This window comes from Electrophorus electricus, chromosome 1 (genome assembly GCF_041902795.1).
Source record: "Electrophorus electricus isolate QZ-2024a chromosome 1, ASM4190279v1, whole genome shotgun sequence".
In the NCBI taxonomy this organism is placed as follows: domain Eukaryota; kingdom Metazoa; phylum Chordata; class Actinopteri; order Gymnotiformes; family Gymnotidae; genus Electrophorus; species Electrophorus electricus.
Window position 1 is genome coordinate 5,575,355 of NC_137497.1, and position 26,276 is coordinate 5,601,630.

Here is a 26,276-nt window from a genome sequence, read left to right on the forward strand (position 1 = left end):
TAGTTAGAGACTTCATCACATCTTCACTGCCAGCCTCCACGGACCCACTGCAGTTTGCATACCGCCACAACCGCTCCACTGACGATGCGATTGCACATCTGCTCCACACTACACTGACTCACCTGGACGAAGGGAGGGGAAATTATGTTAAAATGCTATTTGTCGACTACAGTTCAGCATTTAACACTATCATTCCCTCCCTACTCACTACTAAGTTGGGAGATCTAGGACTGCATACATCCCTGTGCGACTGGATCTCCAACTTCCTAACAGACAGACCACAATCAGTACGGGTGGGCAACTGCGCCTCATCCACCCTCACCCTCAGCACTGGAGCTCCTCAGGGTTGTGTCCTAAGCCCCCTGCTCTACTCACTGTACACCTACGACTGCACAGCCACTTCCAGCTCTAACACCATTGTCAAGTTTGCTGATGACACCGTTGTCGTGGGTCTGATCTCGGACAACGACGAGAGGGCCTACCTGGAGGAGATTAAACACCTGGAAAACTGGTGCCAGGAAAATAATCTCCTCCTAAACGTCAGTAAGACAAAGGAGCTGATCGTGGATTGCAGCAAGAAGCAGGAGCGGCACTACCAACCTGTGACGATCAGTGGAACCACGGTGGAGAGAGTAGATAGTTTCAGGTACCTTGGTGTTCACATCTCGCAGGACCTGTCCTGGTCCCGCCATACCAGCTCCCTGGCAAAGAAGGCTCGTCAGCGTCTTTACCACCTCAGACGCCTAAGGGACTTCAGACTGCCCTCCAAGGTACTGCGGAACTTCTACACCTGCACTATCGAGAGCATCCTCACGGGGAACATCACAGTCTGGTTTGGAAATAGCACCAAGCAGGACAGACAAGCACTCCAAAGGGTAGTGCGTTCAGCAGAGCGCATCACTCACTCGGAACTTCCTGACCTGCAGACCATCTACTACAAGCGGTGCCAGACCAAGGCCAGGAGGATTGTGAAGGACTCCACCCATCCCAACAATAGGCTCTTCTCTCTGTTGAGGTCAGGGAAGCACTTTCGCTTCCTGAAGACCAAGACAGAGAGACTGAAGTGTAGCTTCTTGCCACAGGCCATTCGGGCCCTGAATCAGGGAAACTGATAAACTGTGGGGACTACCACCACCATGTAACATAACTGTAAATATGTTCAATTACCACCATGTAACATATAACTGTAAATATGTCAATTACAAGATGGAACTGTACATTCTGTACATTGTGTACATACATATATACATATCCATATATACATTGTCCATTGTGTATATAAACATAATATACATATTGTGCATACATTAACATGTTTTTGTATATAGATAGAATATATATTTCTCTATGCACCCCTGTTTTTCTTTTTCCTCAGTTTGGACAGAGCACTCTCAACCATTTCACTGCTAGTTATACTGTGTATGACTATGTATGACTTGAACTTGAAACTTGAGTGACGAAGTGGGCACATTAGCCAAGCTCTACCACAACTGTACTGTTCCATGAACGTTCAGTGTTGTTGTGTGCACATGGGTTCCGTTTCATTGCCCGTTAGCTTCCGTGTTGTATGGATCAGGGGTATTCAATCACGACTTGCGAAATTCGCCGGCAGTCCTCAGGGGGTGTTCGATGAGCCCGCCTCTGCTCATGCCGAGGACTCTGCAGTTGTGTTGCGCATGGATCCCATAGTGGCTCAGTCCCATGTGGCCAATCCCATGCTGGCGGTTATAATGAAAGAACTGGAGCTGTATATTAAGAGACAGGGACATGCTGTGGAGTTGTTGCGTGTAGGGGAGAAGCTCACCTCGCCGACGCCTGCTAGCCTAGCACAGGAAGGTGTCCCGGTGCCTGTGCCACGCTCTCGCTGGTCATCCTCGATCTCAACCCGCTCCCACGAGTAGCAGTTTTGATGCTATGTGGCAGATTGCACTTGTGCCTGCATTCAGGTAGAACGACGATGAAGCATAGCCTACTTCCGTTTTTGAGCGTATCACATTAAAGTGTGCAAGGATCTTTGGTCATTGTTTTACACACACACAAATAGTCGGGGAAAGCCCAAGAAGCGTGTTCATCTCTTACTTTAGAAAATATGATGTTGTGAAGGCCATGGTTCTCCTTGCTTATGAGTTTGTGCTAGAAGCATACAAGCAGAACTAAAGACGCTTAGAAATAAAAACTAAAACAGACATTTACAGAGTTCGCTAGGGAGAAAACGTTGAGAAATGGTGTACAGCCAGCAATTTTCTTTTGAAGGAGCTGATATTACAGAGAACTTTAAGAACTGTGACCTTCAGGAGGCTGTAGTATATTTAAATGGAAAGAAGGTGGGTACTTTGGCAGATGCGTTTGTGGAGTAGTGCTGCACAATTTGGGGAAATTATTTAATTGTGATCTTTCTGCAAAATATTCTGATTGTAATTTAAATTGAGATTATTTTTTCATGTCTTGAATTCCAAGCCTGTATTAGTGGTTTACATAATCTAGCAAATATAATCATAAACTTCTTCCTATGTGAAAAGATCCTTGAGGTTCTCAGAAGAAATGCAGTTTTTACTTTTAAATATTTAAAGCCTACAGTGAAAAACAAGACAAATAATAATCACAAAAGCTTAAGAGTAACATCAATAATGCACTTAAAAGTGACACAAATTTGTTTTTCCACATAAAGTGCATGTTGTGTTAGATCATCCAGATTAATTTACGGTTCATCCAGTTTCATTTACTTGATTTATTCTTGATTTATTCTCTCCTAATACCGCTCTCATTCCTGTCTCGCTATAACATAACTATACGACGTCCCTTCCTTGTTTAGCAATACAACTCATAAACATGAGCTGGGTAATTTTAATCACATAAAAATCATTCTCCACATAAACTTTAATCTGGGAACCCATCTTCTGTCTTTGCATCTATATCCCCAATTATTAACTAAACTGAAACAACATAGCATCTACTTCATTAGTCCTTACTCCATAAGTACTTATTATTTCAGTGACATGTCTATGAAACAAACTGGTTTCTTTATCACTCTACCACTTCTGGTTATAACCTGAGTCTGTTCAGATGTTGGAGAGGGTGCCGAATCATCTTCATCAAAGAACATTCCAGACTTATGAATTGCTTCTGGTAGTGACTCCTCTACAGCATCATATTTTGGTACCTGCAATTCTGTTGTTAGTGGAGTGTGTCTAAGGTGTTTAACATTACGAACAGCCAGTGTTCCATCTTCTGTGTTCACAACTTCAAAAGAGGTCTCTGAGGTTGGTCTAAGCGCTAGATAATGTCTGTCCTTGTAGATAGGTTCCAACTTTCCACTGACCATGTTTGCAACATATATAATGTGTCCAGTTTTAAAACCTGTTCTTTTGCACAGTTATGCATGTTCTTTTGTTTACATACTGTTTCTTTTTCTTTGTACTTTCTGTGATGACTCGATGTCTTAATATGCTGTTCTCCCTCATGTCTGGTGGTCTGTTCTCCTCCTGCACGTTTGGTACTTTTATACAACTATCACCTCCAAAGATAAGGTAAGCCGGCATCTCGCCTGATGCTCAAAGTGGTGTAGAGTGATATGCCATGAGGATCTTCAGTAGTTCCTCTCTCTACTGCTTTCCTTCACATTCAGCTGCTCTGAAGGCCTTCTTGAGATATCTGTGAAATCTCTCTATTTTACCATTACTCTTTGGATAGTAAGGTGAAGCATGTACTTGATCCCATGCAGTTCCAGGAATGACTCAAAAGATTGTTCCACAAATTGTTTACCTTTGTCTGTAAAAACTTCATTCAGATATCCAAATCTCACAAAAATACACATCAGTATATAGAAGAGACAGTGTGGGTCTGGACTATAATGTCAGGAGTGACCCAGGCCAAAATAACAAACAAATCCACACTAGAAACAAAAGACACTCACTAAACCTACACAGACTATAGAAAATACACACACAACTACACTTACTCCCAAAGTGGAAAACACAGATCAAACCTACACAAAACAAAATGGCAGTCACTCCCTATTTACCAGTAATACACAACAAAAGGAACAAAGTGGAATATATACAAATACGCAACGGCAAAACTAACTGTTAGAGAGCAAAGTCATCATGGGAAGTAAAAGGCCATACACTATATCAAACATCTCAAACAAACATCACTGCCTTCCTCTCTCTAGCTTCTTCCTTTTATTACTCCTCGGGGTGGATGGAGTGGGACCTGAACAGAGGTGGTAAAACACTGTCCATGTGGTTTTGACCAAACAAGGGGGTCAGATGTGTGGTTGGAAAATATTCAAACCAGGAAGTGCCCATAAAAATGGATACACCTACACACACACACACGCATGCACGCACGCACACACACGGAGTAGTAATTTTATGCAAGGATCATGAATTTTTTAATATTAACAATTAACATCATAAATCCTTAGATTCATAACCTGTAATTTCATTTTTATAAAGTTGTGATTTCAGCATCTCAAGTTTGGTTTAATGAGGTTTAAATGGAGATTAATCTAAAAGTGTACTAAGTCACCACAGTGAACCTGATTCCACTGTAGAAGCTAAAGCCACACAGACAAACAGGCAGTAATGATGAGAGAAAATGAATTTAAGTGATTAAATCCCTTTTTGTATTGTGTCCTTTAACACCAGATCAGACCTTCACAGAAATGGAATGGCTTGTACAGGAACTTTTATATTTCTTCTACTTCAATAGTGAAATGCTCAAAAGTAAATAAAGATGTAAATAGTTTTTCTTCCTATGTGTGTGTGTGAGTGTGTGTGTGTGTGTGTGTGTGTGTGTGTGTGTCTGTGTGCGTGTGTGTGTGTGTGTGTGTGTGTGTGTGTGTGTGTGTGTGTGTGTGTGTTTGAAGTGTCTTCCACACTGATCATTCCTGATTACAGTACATAAATGACTTTATTTTAAAGAATACTGAACTGTACTGTGAAAAATGTTTGGGAGATAATTCTTTGCAGTTTGTCACTAATAATAACTGAATATTTACAGTTAATGGTGTTTACATTATAGAATAATTACTCCACAAATTGTAGTGTATAACAGCCTTTTCATTTCTGCACTTCACCCAGACATGAATGATGATCAACCCTGAGTTTACTTTAAGAGTGTTTCTGAAGAAGAACATCGCTTTACATTTGGAATAGAGGTTGTTGTTATAACTATACTTTGATTTTAAAAGATGTTCAACAATCATACTCCATTTCTTTGAAAGGGCTTTTCATTGAGAAATTATGGGATGAATGCTTGAACATTCATGTTTAATGCAAAATATTGTGTTTGTTTATTTTGCAAATGTAAGATGTAAATTGAAACTTCACTAGTAACTAATACTGATGATCAGGCGTAGTGATGTCTCGCTGTGATGACAAGTAAGTCACATGTAGAGCTGCAATCAGTGATGAGGTATGTGATAGAACACAGAGAATCCAGTCTGCCTACTCTTACAGCAGTCACTGATCATATATCACTGTTTGCATGGTAGCAAAATCAAAATCAAAGTTTAGTTCTCTACGCATGTGTACCCAGACGTCGTAGTAACTATACATCCCTATGCATTAAGTTATAAGTATTTACCAATACATTAAGTTAAAATACCTAAGTGTAAGCATCCTTACAAATGTTTCATATACACATAGAACCTTCTTATAAGCATCAGCCCAAAATACCAGGACATCACAATAAGCATTTTGATGTTATATAACGTATAGGCTGTATAGGAAATAAATACAAAAATTGTAATCAGGAAATCAAAGTTGGTGAATGTCTATCTTCAAATGCTTCTTGAAATTTACTGATGTTGCCTGTCTAACCACTTGCTTTTAGTGTTTAAAAAGGGTGTTTTCTGTCACGGTGCATCAGGCACCCTTCTCAATGGACACAACCACTGTCTCTCTCACACACACACACACACACACACACACACACACACACACACACACACACACACACACACACACACCTGGCCAATCACTGGCCAATATTTACTACTCGCACTTGAGCTTTGTTTTCCTCTTTCCCTTCTCTTCTTATTTAAGGCCCACGGGTACACACACACACACACTGCTGTGCATTGCTCAGCTACTGTGCTTACCGTGCTTGTCAAGAGTGGTGAGAAATTGCGTGGACTGGAGCTTTGCCAGGAAGCTGGGAATCCCTGCTGCAGCCCGAGCCCACTGAGCCCTTCACCGTAGGGATGTGGGGGCGGGGGCCGTATTGTCCCAGCGGACAGAAGGGAGAAGCCTAAACTGATGCTGGTGGACGCCTTCTCCCCCACGCAGTGCAACCATGGCAACTGGGAGCTGCTAGCCATGAAGATGGGCCTGGAGGAATGGATGCACCAACTCAAGGGAGCACAGCACCCTCTCACCCTTTTTCTTCATAGGAGCTCGATTGTGACGTTGCCATGGCGAACCCTCACCCTCAGCGTCCTCCGGATCGGCTATATGTACCTCTGTGATACCGCACGGCGCATGGTACACACCTCCCTGGATCTGCAGACCTCCCGGCTACTAACAGTATACTGCTGGTGGCCAGCGATGCACTGAGACATACATATGTGAAGAAGATTTCTGGTGAGTAACTGCAGTGTACTGTAATAAGATATGTAGAGATATTCCAAATTGTGGTGAGGTTTTCCAGAGAAGCAGGCCATGTGCAGAAGTCTTTCATCAGCTGGGCAAGCAATGTATTTTTGTTGCTCTAGATTTTTCTAGACCTCATAAGCCCTGAAAAAAGGCATGTCACATTTAGGTAATAAACCATATGTGTGCCTCTTCAACCTTAAAATGTGAACATTGCCTTAGTGTCGCAAAAAGGAAGCATTCACACTTTACCTAAAACACGTTTCTACAGATAATATCATGACACAATTTACTAGCAGACACTCTGCAGGCTTGTTTTACAGATCTCAAATTAACGTTTATGAACAGTAAACAGGTTGTTCTGGAAGTAAAGAGGGTGTCTAATGAGAAAGGTGTTTTAGAGGTTTCTCCACCTGAAACACTAGCACTGCCTTTCACCAGAATGCTGGAACAGAAATGCTTTTCTTCTTTCCTGGTTAATGTTTTGTTCAGATGGTATTCTTTGTTCTATAGGCTGACCACCTGCAGCTATGAAAGAACACAAGGTGGTGAAGATCTACAGGAGACCTCAAGTTTCAAGTTTCAAGTTTGGTTTATTTGTCACATACATAGTCATACACAGTATAACTCACAGTGAAATGGTTGAGAGTGCTCTGTCTAAACTGAGGAAAAAGAAAAACAGGGTTTTTTGAATGAGAAGGTGTGTTAATCACCACACTGCACCTCCCATCCTCCACTGAAGGACCAGTGCAGGAAACAGTGATTCAATAACAAAGAAAGAAATGGTTTTATACACGTTGAAGACTTTCTTAATTGTTTTCATCCTAAGTGCCATTAACAGATCTATTAAGCAGTGAAGCACTACAGGTTAGTAGTCATAAACCATCAGACTGCATGCTGGTCAACTGCAGCATTGATAGGGTTAAACCTGGGGGGCAGAGCCTGGAGTGCCCCTTGTCTACCCAGTGCTTTCTAACACACCTTATTCTGCTCATGATGGACTGCATAAATAGCTGAGGTGCTGAATCAGATGTTGTAGCACAGGGTCGACACTAGATGGCGTGCCACACTGCTGCGTCTAAAACCCTCAAATCTTTTAGATTCATGAGCAAGAGAAAAAAAACAGTAGCACACAGTTCATATAAAGAATGTGGTTTTCTGATAAGAGTTTAAGAGTTTACATTTCATCAGTAAATTTGAGATTTTAAGGTTGAATATAAAAACCTATAAAAGGTTTTTCATATGTAATGATTGTTTGTTACTAAACTGGTCTGTCACCACAAACAAGTAAATCCTGCAGCAGGAAATATTTCCAGGAGATCCCACAGACATCAGGAGATGTCTCTACAGCTCTTCAGTCTCAATAGACTCAAAACAAATTTTACAGAAATCCAAAACTAAAAACTTTAATGAACCAAAGGAGTTTTCACCTGGATGTTACAAAGGTGCAGCAAGGAAATAATTTCTGGGAAGGCCTAAAGAAGAAACTTACCAACTTTTACTGATACCGCATAACAGTACAGTCTGTTGTGAAGACCTGCAATCACGTCACTGCCAGCAATTCTGAGCATTGTTACCTGATCATTGTTGTCCTGGTTTGTTGTTTGCTATGTAAGTTGTTCAGGGTTATATTATCTTTGCATGGTGCTCCTGTTTCCATATTCCCCCAGTTTACTGAAGATGTTCAGGGACAGTTAAAATAATTTTAGGTCTTCACATATGAATTCTAGATGTTGTCCCTGCAAAATGATGTACTATTCCACTCCTGGTCTGAGTGTTTCAGGACTAGAATGCGTCGATCTCTTATTAAGTGCTTGTGGATCATGGTTATACCTGCACTTTCTTATACCCTTCAGTACCTCATACAGGCACAGCTGAATTACTGTAGTTAGATGTTAGATGAAGGCAGCTTCACTTTGTACATGCTCTGGAATTTTGTATGAAATACAGTCATAGAGATTATTATGAAATGTCTCTATATTTAAGCAGCTATGGTATTAAATTTTTCTTTCAGAAATTATACACTTGTCTTTGTCTAATATATATTCTCAGTTACAAAACCTTATAAAAGGCCTGACATATTTGGTCTCTGTTTTCTGCCTTTACATCTGCTAAAAACTGAAATTCCTGTCAAATCTTTTAGATCTATACACTGTGTTATTTATGTACTTGTATATGACATTTTTTCAGTAGTGTGAGATGCATGCTGAAGATTGTTGACCACAGAGATATGAAAGCTTCCATTTTGTTCTTCAGCTGCATGCTGACAAAATGTTGCCAGAGGTCACACTGTGTCATTTACACACTTATTTTTGTCTTTTTTTCAGTTGTGCAAAATGAGCTTTGGTGTATTTTAACCACAGAGATGTGAGAGCTTCCATTCTGTTCTTAGTTCAGCCACAAGCTAAAAAAAAATGTTGCCAGAGGTCACAGATAAATATTAACCACCAACGTGGTTTATACACAGATCAATGCAGGGCTAACAATAGAAGTGTGAATGAGAGTTAGTTAGACACATGCCACATGTTGTCTAGATGTAACAGAAAATAACTGTTATTAAGCTTTACTTATACATCCATTCTTTCATTTTCATTTAAGTACATTTCATACATTTATTGTTTCAATTTTATCTGAAGAAATTGTCATAATGTTCATAATGGAACTAAACCAAACAGTGACTCTAGACCTACTTGTTCCTTACAGTGACTGATAGCAAATGTCCTTCCTGGATATGTAACACTGATTAACAATTTCCATCAAGTTCTTATTTACATGAATACCAAAATCTCATGTAATTAATTAATGTTTCGAACAAAGAAATTGCTGGATATCATATACAACAACATGTATGGCAGTATCTGAAAAAAAGCTTTATCAGTAAATCTGCATTAAACAGTAAACCTGTAAAGTTTATTTATGTGAATATGAGAAGCTACGAGTGTAGTTAAATTGTTGTTTGGGTGTTTATCATGCATCAGGGCATGTGTAAAAATGGGTCACAGTCTTGTTGGTGAAGACCACAAAGACCATAACATACTGGCACACACACACACACACACACACACACACACACACACACACACACACACACACACACACACACACACATGTGGGCAGTAGTCTTTGTTTTAAGTATGATTCTATGTGAAAAGTAACATAGGCTGAAATATGTTTATGATATATGAGTAAAATAATCACCTGAAACACCCTAGACACAATATCTCTGGTTATCTCTAACCTTATCTCTAACCTTTCTTCAGACAAAGCATTTTCATTTGTCTGTTTGATTAAGTATGTATTTATTCTGCCTCAAACACATGGGACTTTATAGTTTTGGAACAATCACTCCTGCCTACTCCACCAGCTACAATGAGCAATACAATTTGTTTAAAAGAGCTAATTTTTCAAAAGTCAGCACAACATATTTAAAACTGATTAGATTATTTATTTCATCTTTTAAGTAATATTAATTACTTTCATCTTAAATAACTAGATGATTTTAACAAAGGTGACAAATTATAAAATGTAAAAATGGCTGAAGGTCTTGGTGGAGACCACAAAGACCATGATGTACTGAAGCCACGTCCATGCATGTAGGCAACACTCTTTGTTTGAGCTATAATTTTATATCAAATCTTTTATATCAAATCTGAAATATAAAGATATATTAGTAAAATCTTAAATTGACACTCTAGATTATCTCTAAACTTTCTTCTTTTGTCTCTTGTTGGGGAAGGATGAAGCTTTCATTTGTCTGTTCAATTAAGTCTGTATTTATTCTGCCTATTTATTCTTTCTATTATTTTAGAACAAAACGTTTTTGGCTCCTCCTCCATCTTTATTATGGTTAAATTAAAAGTTAATTATTTTAATGTCAGGACAACATGCTTAGAACATTAAATACTTTCGGTTTAAATGAAATTATTATTTTAACAAAGGTGACTAACATTGTTAAATATTCTCAGATTTATTATAAAATTCCAGATTATTTACATTGTGAATAGAAATTGATTTACTGTATCTTGGTTTCACAGCGTTCTTTAAATATGGACACAGAATTTAATGCTTCATCAAGTGTGATAAGTCAGTAGATATAAGCAGGGTAATGCATGGTGTGTTCACATAATATAAAGCTGTTTCATATGATTTATTAAAAAGCAGAATGAACCAAAAGACCAGTCTGAAGACAATGCACTTTAATAAAAAAGAACACTTGCTTCATCTCTCAAACAGCAAGTCACAACAATTCAAGCTGCATTTGAACACGTCAATAATATAAAATGAGTCAAATGGTAAAAAAAGGAAATTCACATAGCTGGATTTTAAGGTGCTGAATGTTTAACAGTAGCAATAAAATGATCTTTTGGTATGATTACACTGAGGTCATTAAGGTGCCACAGTATGATGTTATACTGTGGTACCCAAACTATTTAAGAAACATTAATATTATTGTTAGAATTTTCTGTAATCAGTCAAGACTAACTGAACATTAAGTCTTAAAAGGGATAGTCTGAATACCCTTCTGCTAAATGGTTTTATTTGTTTACAGATTGAACAAATGCTGGCCCACAATACATGCAAAATATATATTCTATTCTAGACTATGTGTGGGGAACCACCTTGAATAACAGTAAATTACTTTCTATTCTTGCAAAGGTCACATCAAACTCCCTGATTACGCTGGGTTAATCCAGATTGCGATACATCACCTTAACTGCTCAGTCACAATTTCTGACAGTGCTTACAGACCTACTGTCCACTGTTTGTGTATGTCAAAACTAGAAAGTGCATATATAAAATACATGGTGGTGATAACAAGCACTTTGTTCTGTCACTGCTAGTGTCTAACTGAAGAATACACAACCTGAGGATTCACTTCAGTGTGTCTTCCTGCTTTCTTGATTTTCTTATCCGAAAACTTTAGAGCAGTGTAGTTAGATTTCTCTTCCTGCAATGGTACAAAACAAAACTATACTGGAGCATCTTTTTGCTTACAAAATGGACACCAAACCCTCTTTTTTCTCTTTTTTTGCAAAAAAAAAAAAAGGTATACAAAGATATTCAATTGATTGATAATAATTTATCGTATACACAGATTTTAAATATATTCTATAGTTAAATTATATGTGGTTCAAGCATTTATCATGTTTTTTTCATAATTACCTCGTTCCTCATTTGTTCAACTTTACAGTCAGTTTCTGTAGGAATCAATTAAAAACAAATCAGATGTGCATTAAGGAGTAAACATACATCTCAGACTCTTTTTAAATTGCAATATAATCTAGTATATTGCTAGATAGTAAGTATATTACTGCAATATATAGAATACTTGATTTTAATACTTGATTTGCCTTGATTTAATAGAATACTTTCTATATATTTTATGTAATGGTAACTCTTGTACTTTTATTCTAAGGTGTATTTTTCCTAAAATTACCTAAAATGTTAATAAATTAGCTTTAAACAGCAGTATTAGCAGTACCATCACTGTGTTGTTTTTTCTTCTTCAGTATGACTAGAACACTGATGAGAACCAGAATCACACCAGCAAACACCACCATCAGCATGAAGAAGACATGAAGAAGATAGCAAAGAGCTGAAGAAGGCATCAAAAAAGATTTATTTTTAAATCTGTACATGTGACTTTGCAGTGCAATTCTTCTACTTCTTCAGAGTTCTTTACGTTCATAATAGTGATATTTTAAACAGCAGAATATAAACAGCAAAATGCAATATATAAAGCAAAGCAAAAACTGATAAGGAGAAGAACATGAGATAACAAACCTTCTTCTGAACTGCCCTTGGAAGGTGTTTCATTTCGCTCTTCAAAAAAGAACAACAAAAACAATTTACATGTGTTTAACATTAACCAAAATTTTACTAATATATATGGTGCTTAACCATTGTTAAGCATAAGATATAAATATTTGTCAATAATTAATGTAATGCAATGTTTTTGCACAGAATGTTACCTCTGACTTGTAAATATGTTGCATTGCTGAAGGAAATCTGACTATCCCACTGTATGCCGCAATAATACAATCCTGAATCAGTGTGATTAACTGCTTTTATTGTCAGAGAGATGTTCTGGGAGTTTACAGTCATCACAATTATTTTACTTTGATTGACAAAATAGCAGAGGCTGGGTGGAGAAAGTATTTTGTAATATTGGTATGAAATGTAAACTGGCACAGAACTGTCTGTGTGTTTGAACCAAGATATGTAAAATGGTGTTGTCTGTTCATGCTGGTACCAAAGAGTGACATCATCACCAGGTTCTGCCACCAATATTAAAGTATCTGGAGAGCCCAGAGCCACTGGGAGCAAACCTGCAATCCAGAAAATACCACAAAATGAACACAAATTGTAAGAGAAGGACAGTATTAAAAACTTTCAGCTTTAACCCTGGACACCTGTTAAAACCCATCTTAATCTTTATGTCTTCTTCAAAACAGTAAAGTTTATTCTCTCCATTTAATGTAAATGAGATTATATGACTTACCAATGCCATGGAACAGGGAAATCAGAACCGATATACAAACCATCCTGCAATGACATGAAAAGGAAATGTGACTTTCAAATCAAACTGCACTTTATATAGTTGTAGGTGTGGCTTATGCAATACATGAAACTTAGTGAACTGTCATCATTTTAGAGCCAATATAAAATATGTAATTCACAACACATAAATAAATAATAAAGAGGAAACAAGGAAAATCAAAATGCATGCCGTATTGCTTGTTTCTGTAAATAAACTCGAGTAATCTTGTATCATGAAGGTACAGGCCTTCCATGTCACTGCACACGCATTAACAGATAACTTGTAGAACAGATAAACACAAATAGAGCTTCTCTTACTAAACTTTACTAACAGGGGGATTTACTCTAAAAAGCCATATGGACATAGGAATGTCACCATATTGCTAAGTTGGAAAAATGAGCTTAGGGCCTCAAGTACCCAGTATTCCTCCATCTTCCCATCTTCCTTCATTCATAATATAACTACCATTTTGGATTGTCATACTTACTATCTCTGTTGTTTTCTGGTAGTTATCTACTGTCACTATATTCATTGTTTGAATGTGAAAGTTAGTTTTTGGTATTTTCTACTATTCTCCATGGCTCCTCCACATGTAATCTTTTTTTAAAATGTTATCCCTACCACTTGGTTGTGTCACTGAGTATATGCTGTTCCCACCATCATCTTTGTTGTGTCTTTGAGTGTATGCTGCTCCCACCATCATCTTGCATACTGCTCCTAGATGCCGGATTGTCATGTCCAGATACACCCCATCTTCCATTGACTTGGTATTGTGTGCTTGGTCTTGTGTTGCCATGATTAGTGCCTTTGTGCTCAGGCCTGTCTTTTCCACTGACATGTTTTATCCCTCTTTACACTTGTATTAGCTAGCCACTGAGCCCATAGCTAAACACTCATTTGTTTGTACAGGTTTTTAGCCAGTATGGATCGTATCTGGTCCAGGTGCCTGGGAATTGGAGAGTGTGAAGTATTTTTACCCTTCCTAGGATTGCTCTCTTCTGGACTGAGGTCAGCATTGTCATTCCTGGAATTTTCTGGAACCAGCTTCAGTGTCTCAGCCCCAAGTAACAGCACCGGGGGAACCTGGGTAGTCACCTTCCACACTCTATTTTCTATTGGTGCATTACTCTGTTCAGTCAACAATAAACAGGTGGTTGGAAAGGGGGAGTAAATGAGTATCTTGTAAGAATGGTGTTCAGCAATGCGTGGACAGAAAAACTGAGAGTCCACACTGAGGATGGAAAACACCCAGACCCTGGTGCGCAGTATGAGCAGAGAAAATAGCTCATAAGTGAGCAGTACAAAACCTTTGATGTGGTTAAATACCTCTGTGCAAACTGTCAGTGCACAGACATGCATACATGCCTACAAAACTGTTTCCAGCACACAGTGGACAAGAGATGCCTGAAAGACTGAAGTTAAAAGTTCTCTATTCAATGCTAAACTTGCATTCTGATAAGTTTATATAAATGTAATATTTAGGATTGTGGTCCATAAGAAGTGCAAATTAATCCATAACCTTGCACTACAGTCCAGAACCTGCCATTCACCACATCACACATCATTTTAACTCTCTTATTGTGCTCTGCTTCACAGTAGTTTTGACAGTAAAGCACTACACCACCCCAGTAAGCACAGAACATGCTGACATTGTGTTTAAATATTAAATTGGACTTATTGGTTATTTAAAACATAAATAGAAAATGCAACCATAAAATGTCTAACATTGTGGTAAATAAAGAGGGAAACAAATGTCAATGGACAGTGAACAACTCTGTGACATATATGGATGAGACAAGTCCTACAGTGCCTGATTATCAGATATGAGTGTTTATACATGCAGGATGTGTATCTTCTATCTGTAAAGCGTTAAACATCCTACTCATGAGATTACTTATGCTTAAAAGTTAATCTTCATTTATGTTTCTAGCATTAAATTTGTTTTTTTTTTAAGGTAAAAATAAAAAATGTAAAGTAAAAATGTTACAACCTAAGTGAAGTGCTTGTAAATATTAATTAAGATGCTCAACAGTTTTAGGTCTTTGTAGTTTTGTGTCTGTAGAACAAAATATGTCTCATTGATGTCTCTGGAGAATGAAAACATTTCTGATAGGTGACATATGTCTGCCCCCTAGTGGTAAAGAGATGCCACCTTGAAACTTCTTCAGAATTGAGCAGATTTCTTACTTAAAGTGTTGTCTTGTCAGTAGATAAAGTGTTGTGCCCACACCTGTAAACTACTGTATTCCTGTATTTTTAAAGTTTACATTTTCAGCATTTGGCAGATGCTCTTATCTGTGGCAAGCAGAAAGAAAGTCCTTCAGGAGGCTTCTTGAACCATTATCCCCCCTCTTGTGGGAGGGTGAGAACCCCTGTGCACTGCCTGCACTTGTTTTCTCCTCTTTCACCAGATGTATTTTTGAAGTGGTCATCTGAAGTTGTATTTTTGATTGTGGTCATCACCATATGGGAACGCACGATGAAAACGTGAATGAAAGAAACCAGGAAAAAACAATACTCAAAATCTATGTTATGACCCTGTCTTGGCTGGGAGTCGTAACATAGGGTTTTGAGTATTACAACAGTAGAAATTAGTAATGGAATGACTAACCAGACAAAAGTTGACAGCAAAGATGTAGTGTATTTACAAGAAACTGGTGCAATCCTGTCAGGAGTGACCAAGGCCAACACAACAAACAAAACCACACTAGAAACAAAACGATGACTGACTAAGCTAACAAAAAGAAACTTACAATGACTACACTGACTACACTGTTAGAAACAAAGATAAACCCAAACAAAATGGCAGCCACTCCCTACCATCAGTGTGTAACTATATACAGGACAATATACATACAAGAAACATATTATCCAGCAATCCAACAAGGGACAAAACAAATCGTAAATCAAGGGGCAAATCCAAAGTCATACACTTAAAGTCTAGCAAACACAAGCTCAAAATATATTAACAAGTCCAAACCAACAACACCAAACTCGTTTCCAATGAGCCCTAAGCCAAGCCCTTTGTCTCTTCGTTTTCAATTTATACTGTCCTCTGCTCACCGGAAAACCTGGATCAGGATGGGGGATACCGGAGAGGCAGAGGCAAAACCTGGAACACAGAATACCGACATACAGGCAGACATAACCCCCCCCCCCACCCACCCACCCACCTTAAGCGTGGACTTCTCCCCAGGAGGTCTAGGTTATCAATACCATCAACTATCAATTAACTCTAAGCCCGGGACAGGGCATCTGCCAAAACATTCTCACTTGCCTTTTTGTGTAGGATATTCAAGTTGAACCCCTCAACAATGAGAGACCAGCGCATAAGATGCTGGTTGGTGTTTGCCATACGGCTAAGAAAGTTTAAGGGATTATGGTCAGTATATACCATAACTGGCCTCCAATATAAACTTCAAAATGCTGCAGCGCTAACAAAAGAGCAAGTGCCTCTTTTTCTATGGTGCTGTATGCTAATTGATGTTTTACACATTTATTTGAGAAATAACAAACAGGGTGTTCTAAGCCTTGGGTATCCTGCTGTATGAGGACAGCACCAGTGCCTACACCACTAGCATCAACCTCCATGAGAAGTCAGGCAGAGCCAGAACAGGTGCATGGCATAACAATGCTTTAATAGCATCAAAAGCATCCTGGCACATGGGAGACCATTCAAAGGGAACTTTCTCACGGAGTAAGTTTGTTAAGGGGATCACAATTAAAGAAAAAATGTCTACAGAAACATCTGTAAAAACCAGCCATACCCAGAAAACGTCTGAGACTCTGTTTATTGCCTGGGACAGGAAAGGACAGAATGGCCTGGACTTTGGCATCCAAAGGACAAAGCATCCCATGGCCAACTAGTTTGCCCAAGTATGCTATCTTGCCCTTACCAAAATCACATTTGTTTAGATTCAAAACAAGCGAAGCATCCTGCAACTTTCCAAAAATCATTTCTAATGTTGGCAGGTGTTGTTCCCATGTACGAGTATAAACAACTACATCATCCAGGTAGGCTTCACAATTCGGGACATCACCTAACACAATATTCATAAGTGGCTGAAAGGTTGAAGGTGCATTTTTGAGACCAAAAGACATAACCATGTACTGCAGGAATTTATCAGAGGTGGCAAAAGCTGAAATGTCTGAGGCACGAGGAGTAAGTGGCACCTGCCGATAACCCTTTAGGAGGTCAAGCTTACGCACGAAATTAGCAGATCCTATTCTATCAACACAGTCCTCCATACGAGGCAAGGGGAATGAATCCTGCACTGTAATATCATTTACTTTACGATAATCTGTGCAAAAGTGAAAGGTTCCATCAGATTTCGGAACCAGAGGATAGGGGGTTACTATGGATGGCTAAACCATTATCAAGCAGATGTTGTTTTCTGTTCCAACAAAGCACATTTACGGGGGTTTACTCGATAGGGATGTTGTTTAATCGGAGGGTGTGAGCCTACATCTATATCATGCTGAACAACAGGAGTACACGAAGGAGTTTCAGAAAATAGTGATGTGTATTTCTCAATCAGAGCAGGGAAGTCATCCCTAGCTGAGGTGACAAGTCTGACAGCTTCTCTGGGAGATATCGTATGGCTTTTGAGTTGGGTAGACGTGCACACAGTAGACAGTTGCGAGCCAGGTGTAACCCGTCTTGCTCAGGGGAATACTCAGCAGCAATCGTAACCATAGCCAGGGTACGAGGGATTGATGATGACAAGGAAACCACCTTGATCCACATAGGGTTTTAGCAAATTGATATGACACATATCTTTCGTCTACAATCGGGGTAGCCAAAACATAACTGGTAGGGGACAATCTTTTCTATCACATAGGGACCTGCAAAGTGTGTACTTAAGGAAGATCCCAACATAGGCAAAAGGGCTAATACCTTGTCACCAAGTCTATTATGGACCTGTAGCTGTAGAATTAGGATAAACAGACAAGAGACATAAATGGGTTTCCTCAGAGCAGGCTGTTCTTTGTCTTTATTAAACATCTCACTGATGTATTTTTTTCTCCTTCCTTTATGCTCTTTTCATTCAAAACAACTTATAACTTCAACATATTTCAGCAGACACATTAGTGGCATTTACATAATACATTCACTGCTTTATTAACTCCTATCATGTCCTAGGAAAACTATATTTCCACACGCATTTCCTGTGTTTAAATTTACATGTACGACATCGATATACTAATATTCTCAAATGTATAACTATGCAACGTTAGGTACATAACCATTAGCCTACTATTATGTAATACCCGTTTTATTTTCGTTTCACAGAATAATTCTCTTCTGTCCGTCTATCTGTGATGACAAACATGGAACCTACCATTAACATGGAGGGAAACATTAGATTTCGCGTGAAAACGAACTACTTATGCGACTGTTGCATCCGCGAACTCTCCCTGGCGGAACACAGCCCACCCAGTCACTCCAAAATCTGCACAGACCCTTACCAAACAATTTATACTGCGAGAAAACTCTTCACAGCAAGTTAGACTATATAATGAAATATTCTGCCGTTCGACAATTCCGTTTTATTTTGTTTTTTTGTTTTTTTAATGAACTCGATAATTCATTCTGCTTCATGCTACCAGTGAGTATTCCTTATATTCCTAGACATACTATCCACTCACTTGAACTGAGGGTTTACAGTGAACTAACCTGTAGTATTAGAAAAAGCAGGAGACATAAGAAAGCATTCCGTTCTTTAAAGGAAAGTAAACCATGTTACTCAGCTACTAAGACCACATAGAATTATCATTAAGTGCTTGTGGATCATGGTTATACTTGCACTTTTCTAAACTCTTCAGCACATTATACGGGAACACTGAATTACTGTAGTTGTTAGATAAAGGCAAATTTACATTATACATGATATAAAACACTCATGCAGATTATTATGAAACATTTCTATACATAAGCAACTAAGGTATTAGAAAATGCTTTTGATTTTTTTCCAAAAACTGTACACTTGTCTTTGACTGATATATATGATCATTTATAAGATCCTAATAAGGATGAAAAAGACCTGACGTAATTGGTCTCCGTTTTCAGTCTTTACATCAGCTAAAACATGAAACATCTGTGCAACCTTTAAACTGAATACAGTCATTCACACACTTGAATTTATTTTCATAGGTGCGAGATGTACACTGAAGCTTGAGATGTGAAAACTTCTGTTGTATTCTTCATTCAGCCACAAGATTAGAATGTTGCCAGATGTCACATTAACCACTAACCTGGTTTATACACGTACCAGTCCACAGGTAAGAATAGAAATTATGAATGAGTATTAGTAAAATTGCTAAGTTACATGTTTTGAAAATTACAGTATTGGTGGAAAGTAAGTTTAGTAGCTTTTTAAATATTTTGTAATTGTTTTGTAGCACTTGTTGTAACAAGATGGTTTAGATATGCTAATCTAGCTGTATTAATTGTAATTTTAGTTAAAAGGGGTGATTTAATTGTGAAATTGGGTTCATCTTGGTTCAATCTCACTTGTGACCCAGGTTAGCAATGAAAGGGCAGAGAGAGATAGTATACAGTACCCATCAAAAGTGATTGACAGCTGTCAGAGGTGAAAGGTGAACCCCGCCTCGACATAACCCCACACATTTATTATATATTAATATTTATTACATGATATATGATGACAACACTTACATATGAAATTTAAATAAAACACAATGAGGGTCCTCAAAATAGTTTTATTGACTTTTAAAATTCCTTTAATTGAGAAATAATCAAGTGATTAAAGTAAATAAAGGTTTTGAGCCTCAATTGAATACGTACCACCCAGTCTTCAACGTCTGCTCTGCTACACTGCCGGTCACGTACTGATACTCAAACATGCGTAAGGGTCTCAGCTGTGTGTCTTTCAATCACTGACTCTCACACTCCCCTCCCATTGGCTGATTCTCTAAGGAAGTCACACCTCCACCCAAGTCCTTCCCCCTACCCACGCTGGAATACACGTTCTGATAAACAGATGTGAGGTACCCCACCCCAACTCCACCAGCCCCTTCCTCATCATACCTCACCTCTCAGAGGCTAGGATACATCCCCCATCAAAACTGATACAATCACACCACCATCAGCATGAAGAAAACTCTTAAGAGCAGTGAACTGAAGAAGACATTAAAGAAAGGAGTTTTTAAAATCTGTACATGTGACAAAACAATGCAGTTGATCTAATTATTGTAGTTAAATAACATTTATGTTTTAAGCAGCAGAATAAAATCAAACTAAATGATCAGCTGAAGAATATAACAAACCTTCAGAACTGCTCTTTAAAACGCTCTGGAAAAAATAATGTTACATGAATTTAAAATAAAATATCATAACATTTTTAATCAAACATGCTATATGCTTGCTTATGTATAATATATGATTAGAAAACTCACCTCTCACTTGTAAACGTGTTGCATTGCGTCATCTGTTACTCTGTTTAACGAAATTACAGGGACTTGTTAAATATTTTTGCTAAGCTGGCATTGAAGTTGGTCTGGCACAGAGCTGTCTGCATGAACACAATGTATGCAAGCTGGTTCTGTGTGACATCACCAGGTTCTTGCACCAATATTAAAGTGACTGGAGAGCCCAGAGTCACTGGGATCAAATCTGCAATCCAAAATACAACACACAATGAAAACAAACACCTTTCTGAGGGGGACAGTAAAAAACAGTTTTTACTCTGAACACAAAGTCATCTTGTAATTTTAAATGTTATCTTCATCTTTAAAGCAAGAAAGTTTACTCTCTAATAATGTAAGTTAGATTAGTATTAATATCAATGCCATGGAACAGAAGAATCAGAACCGATATACAAACCATCCCTGCTCAGACATGAAGAGGAAGTGTGACTCTTGAATCAAACTGTTCTTTATAGTTGGAGGTGTGGCTTATGCATTAAATGAAAATTTGTAAAACTGCCATAATTTCATTACAAAATAAAATGTGAATTTTTTATCTTATACAAAAGTAAAGAGCAAAACAGGGAGAAAGAAAATGTACATTCGTATCTGTATGCCTGCAAGTTTGTACTCCATGCCTCCTAATCTGCATGTTTATCCTAGCTTTTATGTTTCTTAGCCTCTGTTATAGCTTGCTTTCCCCATTTTGCCTTCGTGTGCTTGTATTTGCTTGTTTATCATGTATCCTCAGACTCTCCATATTGGCTCAATGACCCTGGACCTTCATAATGACTCTGAATCTGGATTTGCCCCTAATAAATCTCTCTCTACTCCGCACATGCGTCTGCCTTCTTACTGCTGACTGTTACATCTTGTATCTCCCTTGCCAGTACAGCAGATCCTCAGATCTGTGTTCCTCCCCCAGCTCTTCTCAGCTTACACCTACACCATTTGCCTCATTTTCAACAATGATGAAAACCAATATTGCATTCAGGTAGACCAAGTTGTCACTTGGTGTATAACACAGCCCTGAGAAACGCTTGTACTGGGAGTACCAGGATATGAGATTAGGTTATTTACCTTCCCCCTCTGTGGCCTGGTTCACAGGAAGCTCAAATTCAATGGCATATGGCTGGGTTAATCTTCACGTCCAAGAGAATGGAGAAGGGTCTGAGTGGGTTGATGGAGAACTAAAGCCTGAACTGAATACATGTATAAGTGTTCAGGGATTCTAGGTGATGCGATGTGTGGTGGAGGCTAATGTGTGTTCCTCAATCAGGAAATGCATGATTTAAAGTATGACTGATCATGCTGTAGCCATAATGTATAAATGACACCACACTAGCCATCTAAAACTGTTCCTATGAACATATCAAAGAATGTTTAATAGAGCTAAAACTCAGAAAGACATTTTTGAATTCCAATGAATACCAAATCTCAAAATACCCATAAGATAAACAGGAACCCCAACACCATCACCTTTAACTTTCTCTAATCATTCATTAGCAATAAACTGAAGTGGAAAAATTAACACTGAACACATTGCAAAAGCTCAATAATGACTTAGGCAGCTTAAAAAATACATCAAGTATCAACTTCTCGTTCTGATCTATTCAGCCATCCCCGGGTCCATCTTCACATTTTCAATTAAAGCTTGGTACAGCAAGCAAGTCAGAGTAACTCATATGGCCAAATTGTTGACTAGATGTATGGGTGAAAACATCTCAAATGGCAGGTCTTGTGGGTTTTACCCAGTATGACATGGTTAGTACCTACCAAAAGTGGCCAATTTTAAGAAGGAAACATGTTTGACGAACAAGAGTTGTAAAGTGTTGACTTGGTCTCCAAATTCCTCAGATCTCAATCTGTTTGAGCATTTGTGGGATATGCTGGGAAAAAAAGAAGTCTGATTCATGGAGGCCCCACCTCACAGGATCTAAAGGATTTGCTGCTACCATCTTGGTGCCAGATACCACACATCACCTTCTGAGGTCTTGTGGAGCCCATGCATGAACGGGTCAGATCTGTTTTGCAGATCTTCCGCTTGCCTAGTTTTTCATGCTTTCAGTACATCAAATTCCCTTAATGAAAATACATCCCACCCTTTGACATGTGCCATTGTCATGAGATAGGTGAACTGAATAGAATTGACTGTCAGTGGTTTTAATGCTCACAAGGTCCTTCATCAGCTGGGCAAACAAAGTGAGAAATACCATGCTGCACCCTCAAACTCCCATCCCTCTGGTTGAAGGCTTTGATTAATCTGCTTAGAAACACCAATAAATATTGATATTTACTTTACTGCTTACTGCTGTTTAATGTGTATTCTTTACATACTTATGTAACCCCTCCCTAAATGCTCCCTAATGAAATAATTTAGGGGAGCACCTCAGAAATTTCATGTTAGACCAATGCAAGTTAGCACAGTGCCTCCAAAAATGTGTCTACTACTACGTTGATAGTAATAAATCCATTTAAACCGCCTTGTGATTAATGACCCGAATGATTGACAGGTTAGTAAATACCCCAAACGACACATTTTTAAAAAAAATGCATATATACCTGCACAAAGGAAAGCAATCGCAAAACAGAAGCAAATAAACAACGAAAACCGAGTCAACAAGTAGGATTGATTGAACCATAGTTACCTATTAACGTCACCACTAGTGGCGCAAAAAAAACAACTCTCGTCACAGAACCGAAACAAACAAACAATACCTACAGCATGGAGAATACTTTCACATTAAAAAACACCGTTAGACTTGAAAGAAAAAAATAGGGAAAAGTTACAGTTTGAGCCTATATACAACGTATAGTAAGTCTCCAACAACCGAAACTTCAGGGGAAAATGGCTGCTCTCTCTCATGCATTCCAGCCAAAAACTTTCCCAAACGCCCCGGTCTAGTCCCGCTTCCTAATCATGGATAGGTCAGCGACAACGTCGCTCAAACCTAGCAGCCATCTGAATCACTTCTGTTTTAACATAACCTTCACACTTTATACACATTTCTTCTAGTATATCATGAAAATTACTCTGTAGGCTTATAGCATTTTCCACAGCATGTTCCAATTAAGACCGGCTTAAATTTTGGTAACAAAATATCTAACTAAACAGCTTTAATTGTATCATGAGTCTATATAAGTCAGAGCATGTATAAACACATAACCCTTCACATTTAAGAGTTTGGTCTCTGGGCACAATGACATATGTTTTCAACCTCTCTTTCAGAGGACTAAATATGTAAGGGAATCAGAAGAAGTAGGCACAGGTGATGCAAGGTGAGACTAACAAGGTGGAGTTACTCAGAAAGGGGTGTGACATGAATAGGGGACAGAGCAAGGAAGTACAACAACAAACACACATGGTAGGTAGGGACATCTAGAACGCATGGCTAAGTAGCGATACAGATGAGGGGGGCACCTGACAGACTTAATGTCTCAAGTTCGATGAAGACTGTTATAATATCAGCAGATGTCTCCTCTGAATTCTTCCATCATTAACTCTCTTGCTGTGTATAAAAAAGAAAAATACAAAGAAATTATTTCTATGTGACCTAAAGTTTTTTTTATTGGATCAGGCTTTTGTAGACAGAGCTTGACAGGTATGTCAGTTTAGAAATAACTATATACATAACACATTACAAAAGAAGAAGAAATGAAAAAAACCTTTTGAAATCAGCACAGAGATTCTGATGGTGAACAATGATCCTTCAGCAGATGCTGTAAAACATTTAACACAGTTAAAAATGCAGAGATTGATGATAAAGGAAAATGAACAATACAACAAAATAGTCCATTAGTTTATTGTATCATCACTTACATGTACTGAAGGATGCTGAAATAGGTTTAAAGGCTAAAAATGATAGATAGAGAATTGTTTTAAGAACTGTAGAATATAAACTACTACCTGATGGATTTGCTGATCTATGAAAAAGGAAAAGTGGACTAGGAGTACATGAGCTTTAGCATCATTAAGTATGTGTATGTTAGAAACTCTTAGACAGGTCTTTTACATTAGTAACTCATAGATGGGTCTTTTACATCTGCAACGCCAAGACTTGTCTTTTATATTAATAACTTTTAGACAGGTCTTTTGCACATTTGCATTTGGAGCTGTGATGACAACAACTCTGTATGATGTGAATATGTGAATCTGTTTAACACAGAATTAGACAGATGACCAGGTGAGGTATGTATATCAAGTGTGGTGAAGATTTACATTTACAACATTTGGCAGGTGCTCTTAATGACTTACAAAAGTGCTTTGTCATTTATTCATAGAATATATCCAAGCCAGTAGGTTAGCATTCAAGATACCAATGAACTAGAATACTGTTGAAATACAGGGATCAGTGTTGATACCATGAAGTGCAAAACACATATTAGCTCTATAACAGACAATGATATGTGCAATAACAAACAATATCAAGCTAGACATGTTAGAATTTCAGTTTCCCAACAGGTGTAGGACCAATGATCATTCTAAATATTACAAAAATAGATAAGTGTTCAGTTTGCATTTGAAGGCCAGCCTAGGAGTCTATGAATGTTTGCTGTTGTGTACTGCATTATGTCTGCGTTATATCCAGCAAACTTCATGTGCTGACTGAGACCAATGTACTTAACACCACTGTTTTCTTAGAGAGGACTCGGCAGTGTAGATGAGCCTGAAACAGTTATTGTCATACTTATGCCCCCTTCTGGTCAAAGTACATGTCACTTGGCATGATGATCCAGTACCACACTGTGTATCTGGATTTGTCAGATTTGGTCTGGGCAAAGGACTAAAGAGCTCACACAGCTGACAGCGGTTTACAGCAAACATATTTTACATACAGTTTTAAAAGCTAAACCTTATCAATGTGACAAATGTTATTAATTATAGTCTTATTAATCACACTTAATCTTCTAATCACCAAACTTTGTAATTTGCTTTTGTATAAAGTTTTGCCTGAATGAGAAAATCCAGTGTTTGTAGCCTTACTTGAATCATCATGAGACTGCTGAGTTTCTTAACTAGTATAAATACTTCTGGAGACAGTGGCTTTAAATGATTTTTGCTGAGGTCCAGTCACCACAAGTTTGTTGTATAAGTAAAGGTGTGAGGATGTATAGAGTTAATACTGAGATTTTCAGTGAAGAGTATCTTTAACAATTTCAGTCCTTCCAGAACATTTGAAGGAAAATGTCTGTCCTTCATTACCCTGACAAAAAATGACTAAAGCATATAAAGACTCCATATATTTAATTTGTGGTTGCCTGAGTCTGTTTTGATTTGAATATGATATGTAATTGTTGTTTAAGATCAGCGTCTTCAGACTGGGGAGACCTGAGAAGACTAATGATCTTATTGAAGTATAAGTGATCTTGTTTGTTTGAAGGTCCAGGTGAATCAGATTCTGAAACCTTTAAATGCTCCTGGCTTTATACTTTGTATTTGGTTGCCTTGTAAAAGCAAATGTTGGAGTGAATGCAAACACACAAAATCACTTGGATGGATAACATTTAGCTTGCTGTGTGATAACTCAAAATCTTCTAGATTAGGGACACCCTGACATAATAAAATGATATTGCACGCAGAAAAATAGGGATGGTCCACAATAAAATGGTTTCATGCAGGAAAGTCCTCTATAGGCTTAAGCGTCAATCCTCAGGAGGCTTATTTGACAGGCCTCTAGGGGCCACAGTCGAGGAGGGTGCCTGGGTTCAAG

The 26,276-nt window shown here is 38.2% G+C and overlaps 2 protein-coding genes and 1 pseudogene across 2 annotated transcripts in view; all 3 read right to left on the minus strand.

Annotated features, from left to right (window-relative positions):
* Positions 1 to 26,276, minus strand: part of LOC145656918 (uncharacterized) — a 234,143-nt gene that overhangs the window by 101,607 nt on the left and 106,260 nt on the right. The window lies entirely within an intron of this gene.
* The window catches only part of LOC145651154 (uncharacterized), a 139,265-nt pseudogene that overhangs the window by 96,612 nt on the left and 16,377 nt on the right, over positions 1 to 26,276 (minus strand).
* Positions 10,776 to 13,146, minus strand: LOC113569285 (uncharacterized). The gene is made up of 6 exons (XM_081709932.1): positions 13,099 to 13,146; positions 12,569 to 12,925; positions 12,381 to 12,419; positions 12,079 to 12,192; positions 11,760 to 11,794; positions 10,776 to 11,544 (listed from the first exon to the last, which is right to left on the minus strand). Exons 1-6 carry the CDS (start codon positions 13,139 to 13,141, stop codon positions 11,434 to 11,436), a joined length of 699 nt encoding a protein of 232 aa, XP_081566058.1. The 5' UTR covers positions 13,142 to 13,146; the 3' UTR covers positions 10,776 to 11,433.

Excerpts from the sequence above, each read along its gene's own strand:
- LOC113569285 (XM_081709932.1), bottom strand. The coding sequence starts at position 13,141 with ATGGTTTGTATATCGGTTCTGATTTCCCTGTTCCATGGCATTG. Across the intron at positions 11,795-12,078 it reads GAAAAAACAACACAGTGATG|AAACTGACTGTAAAGTTGAA; the intron begins GTACTGCTAATA and ends TGATTCCTACAG. Across the intron at positions 11,545-11,759 it reads TTGAACAAATGAGGAACGAG|GAAGAGAAATCTAACTACAC; the intron begins GTAATTATGAAA and ends GTACCATTGCAG.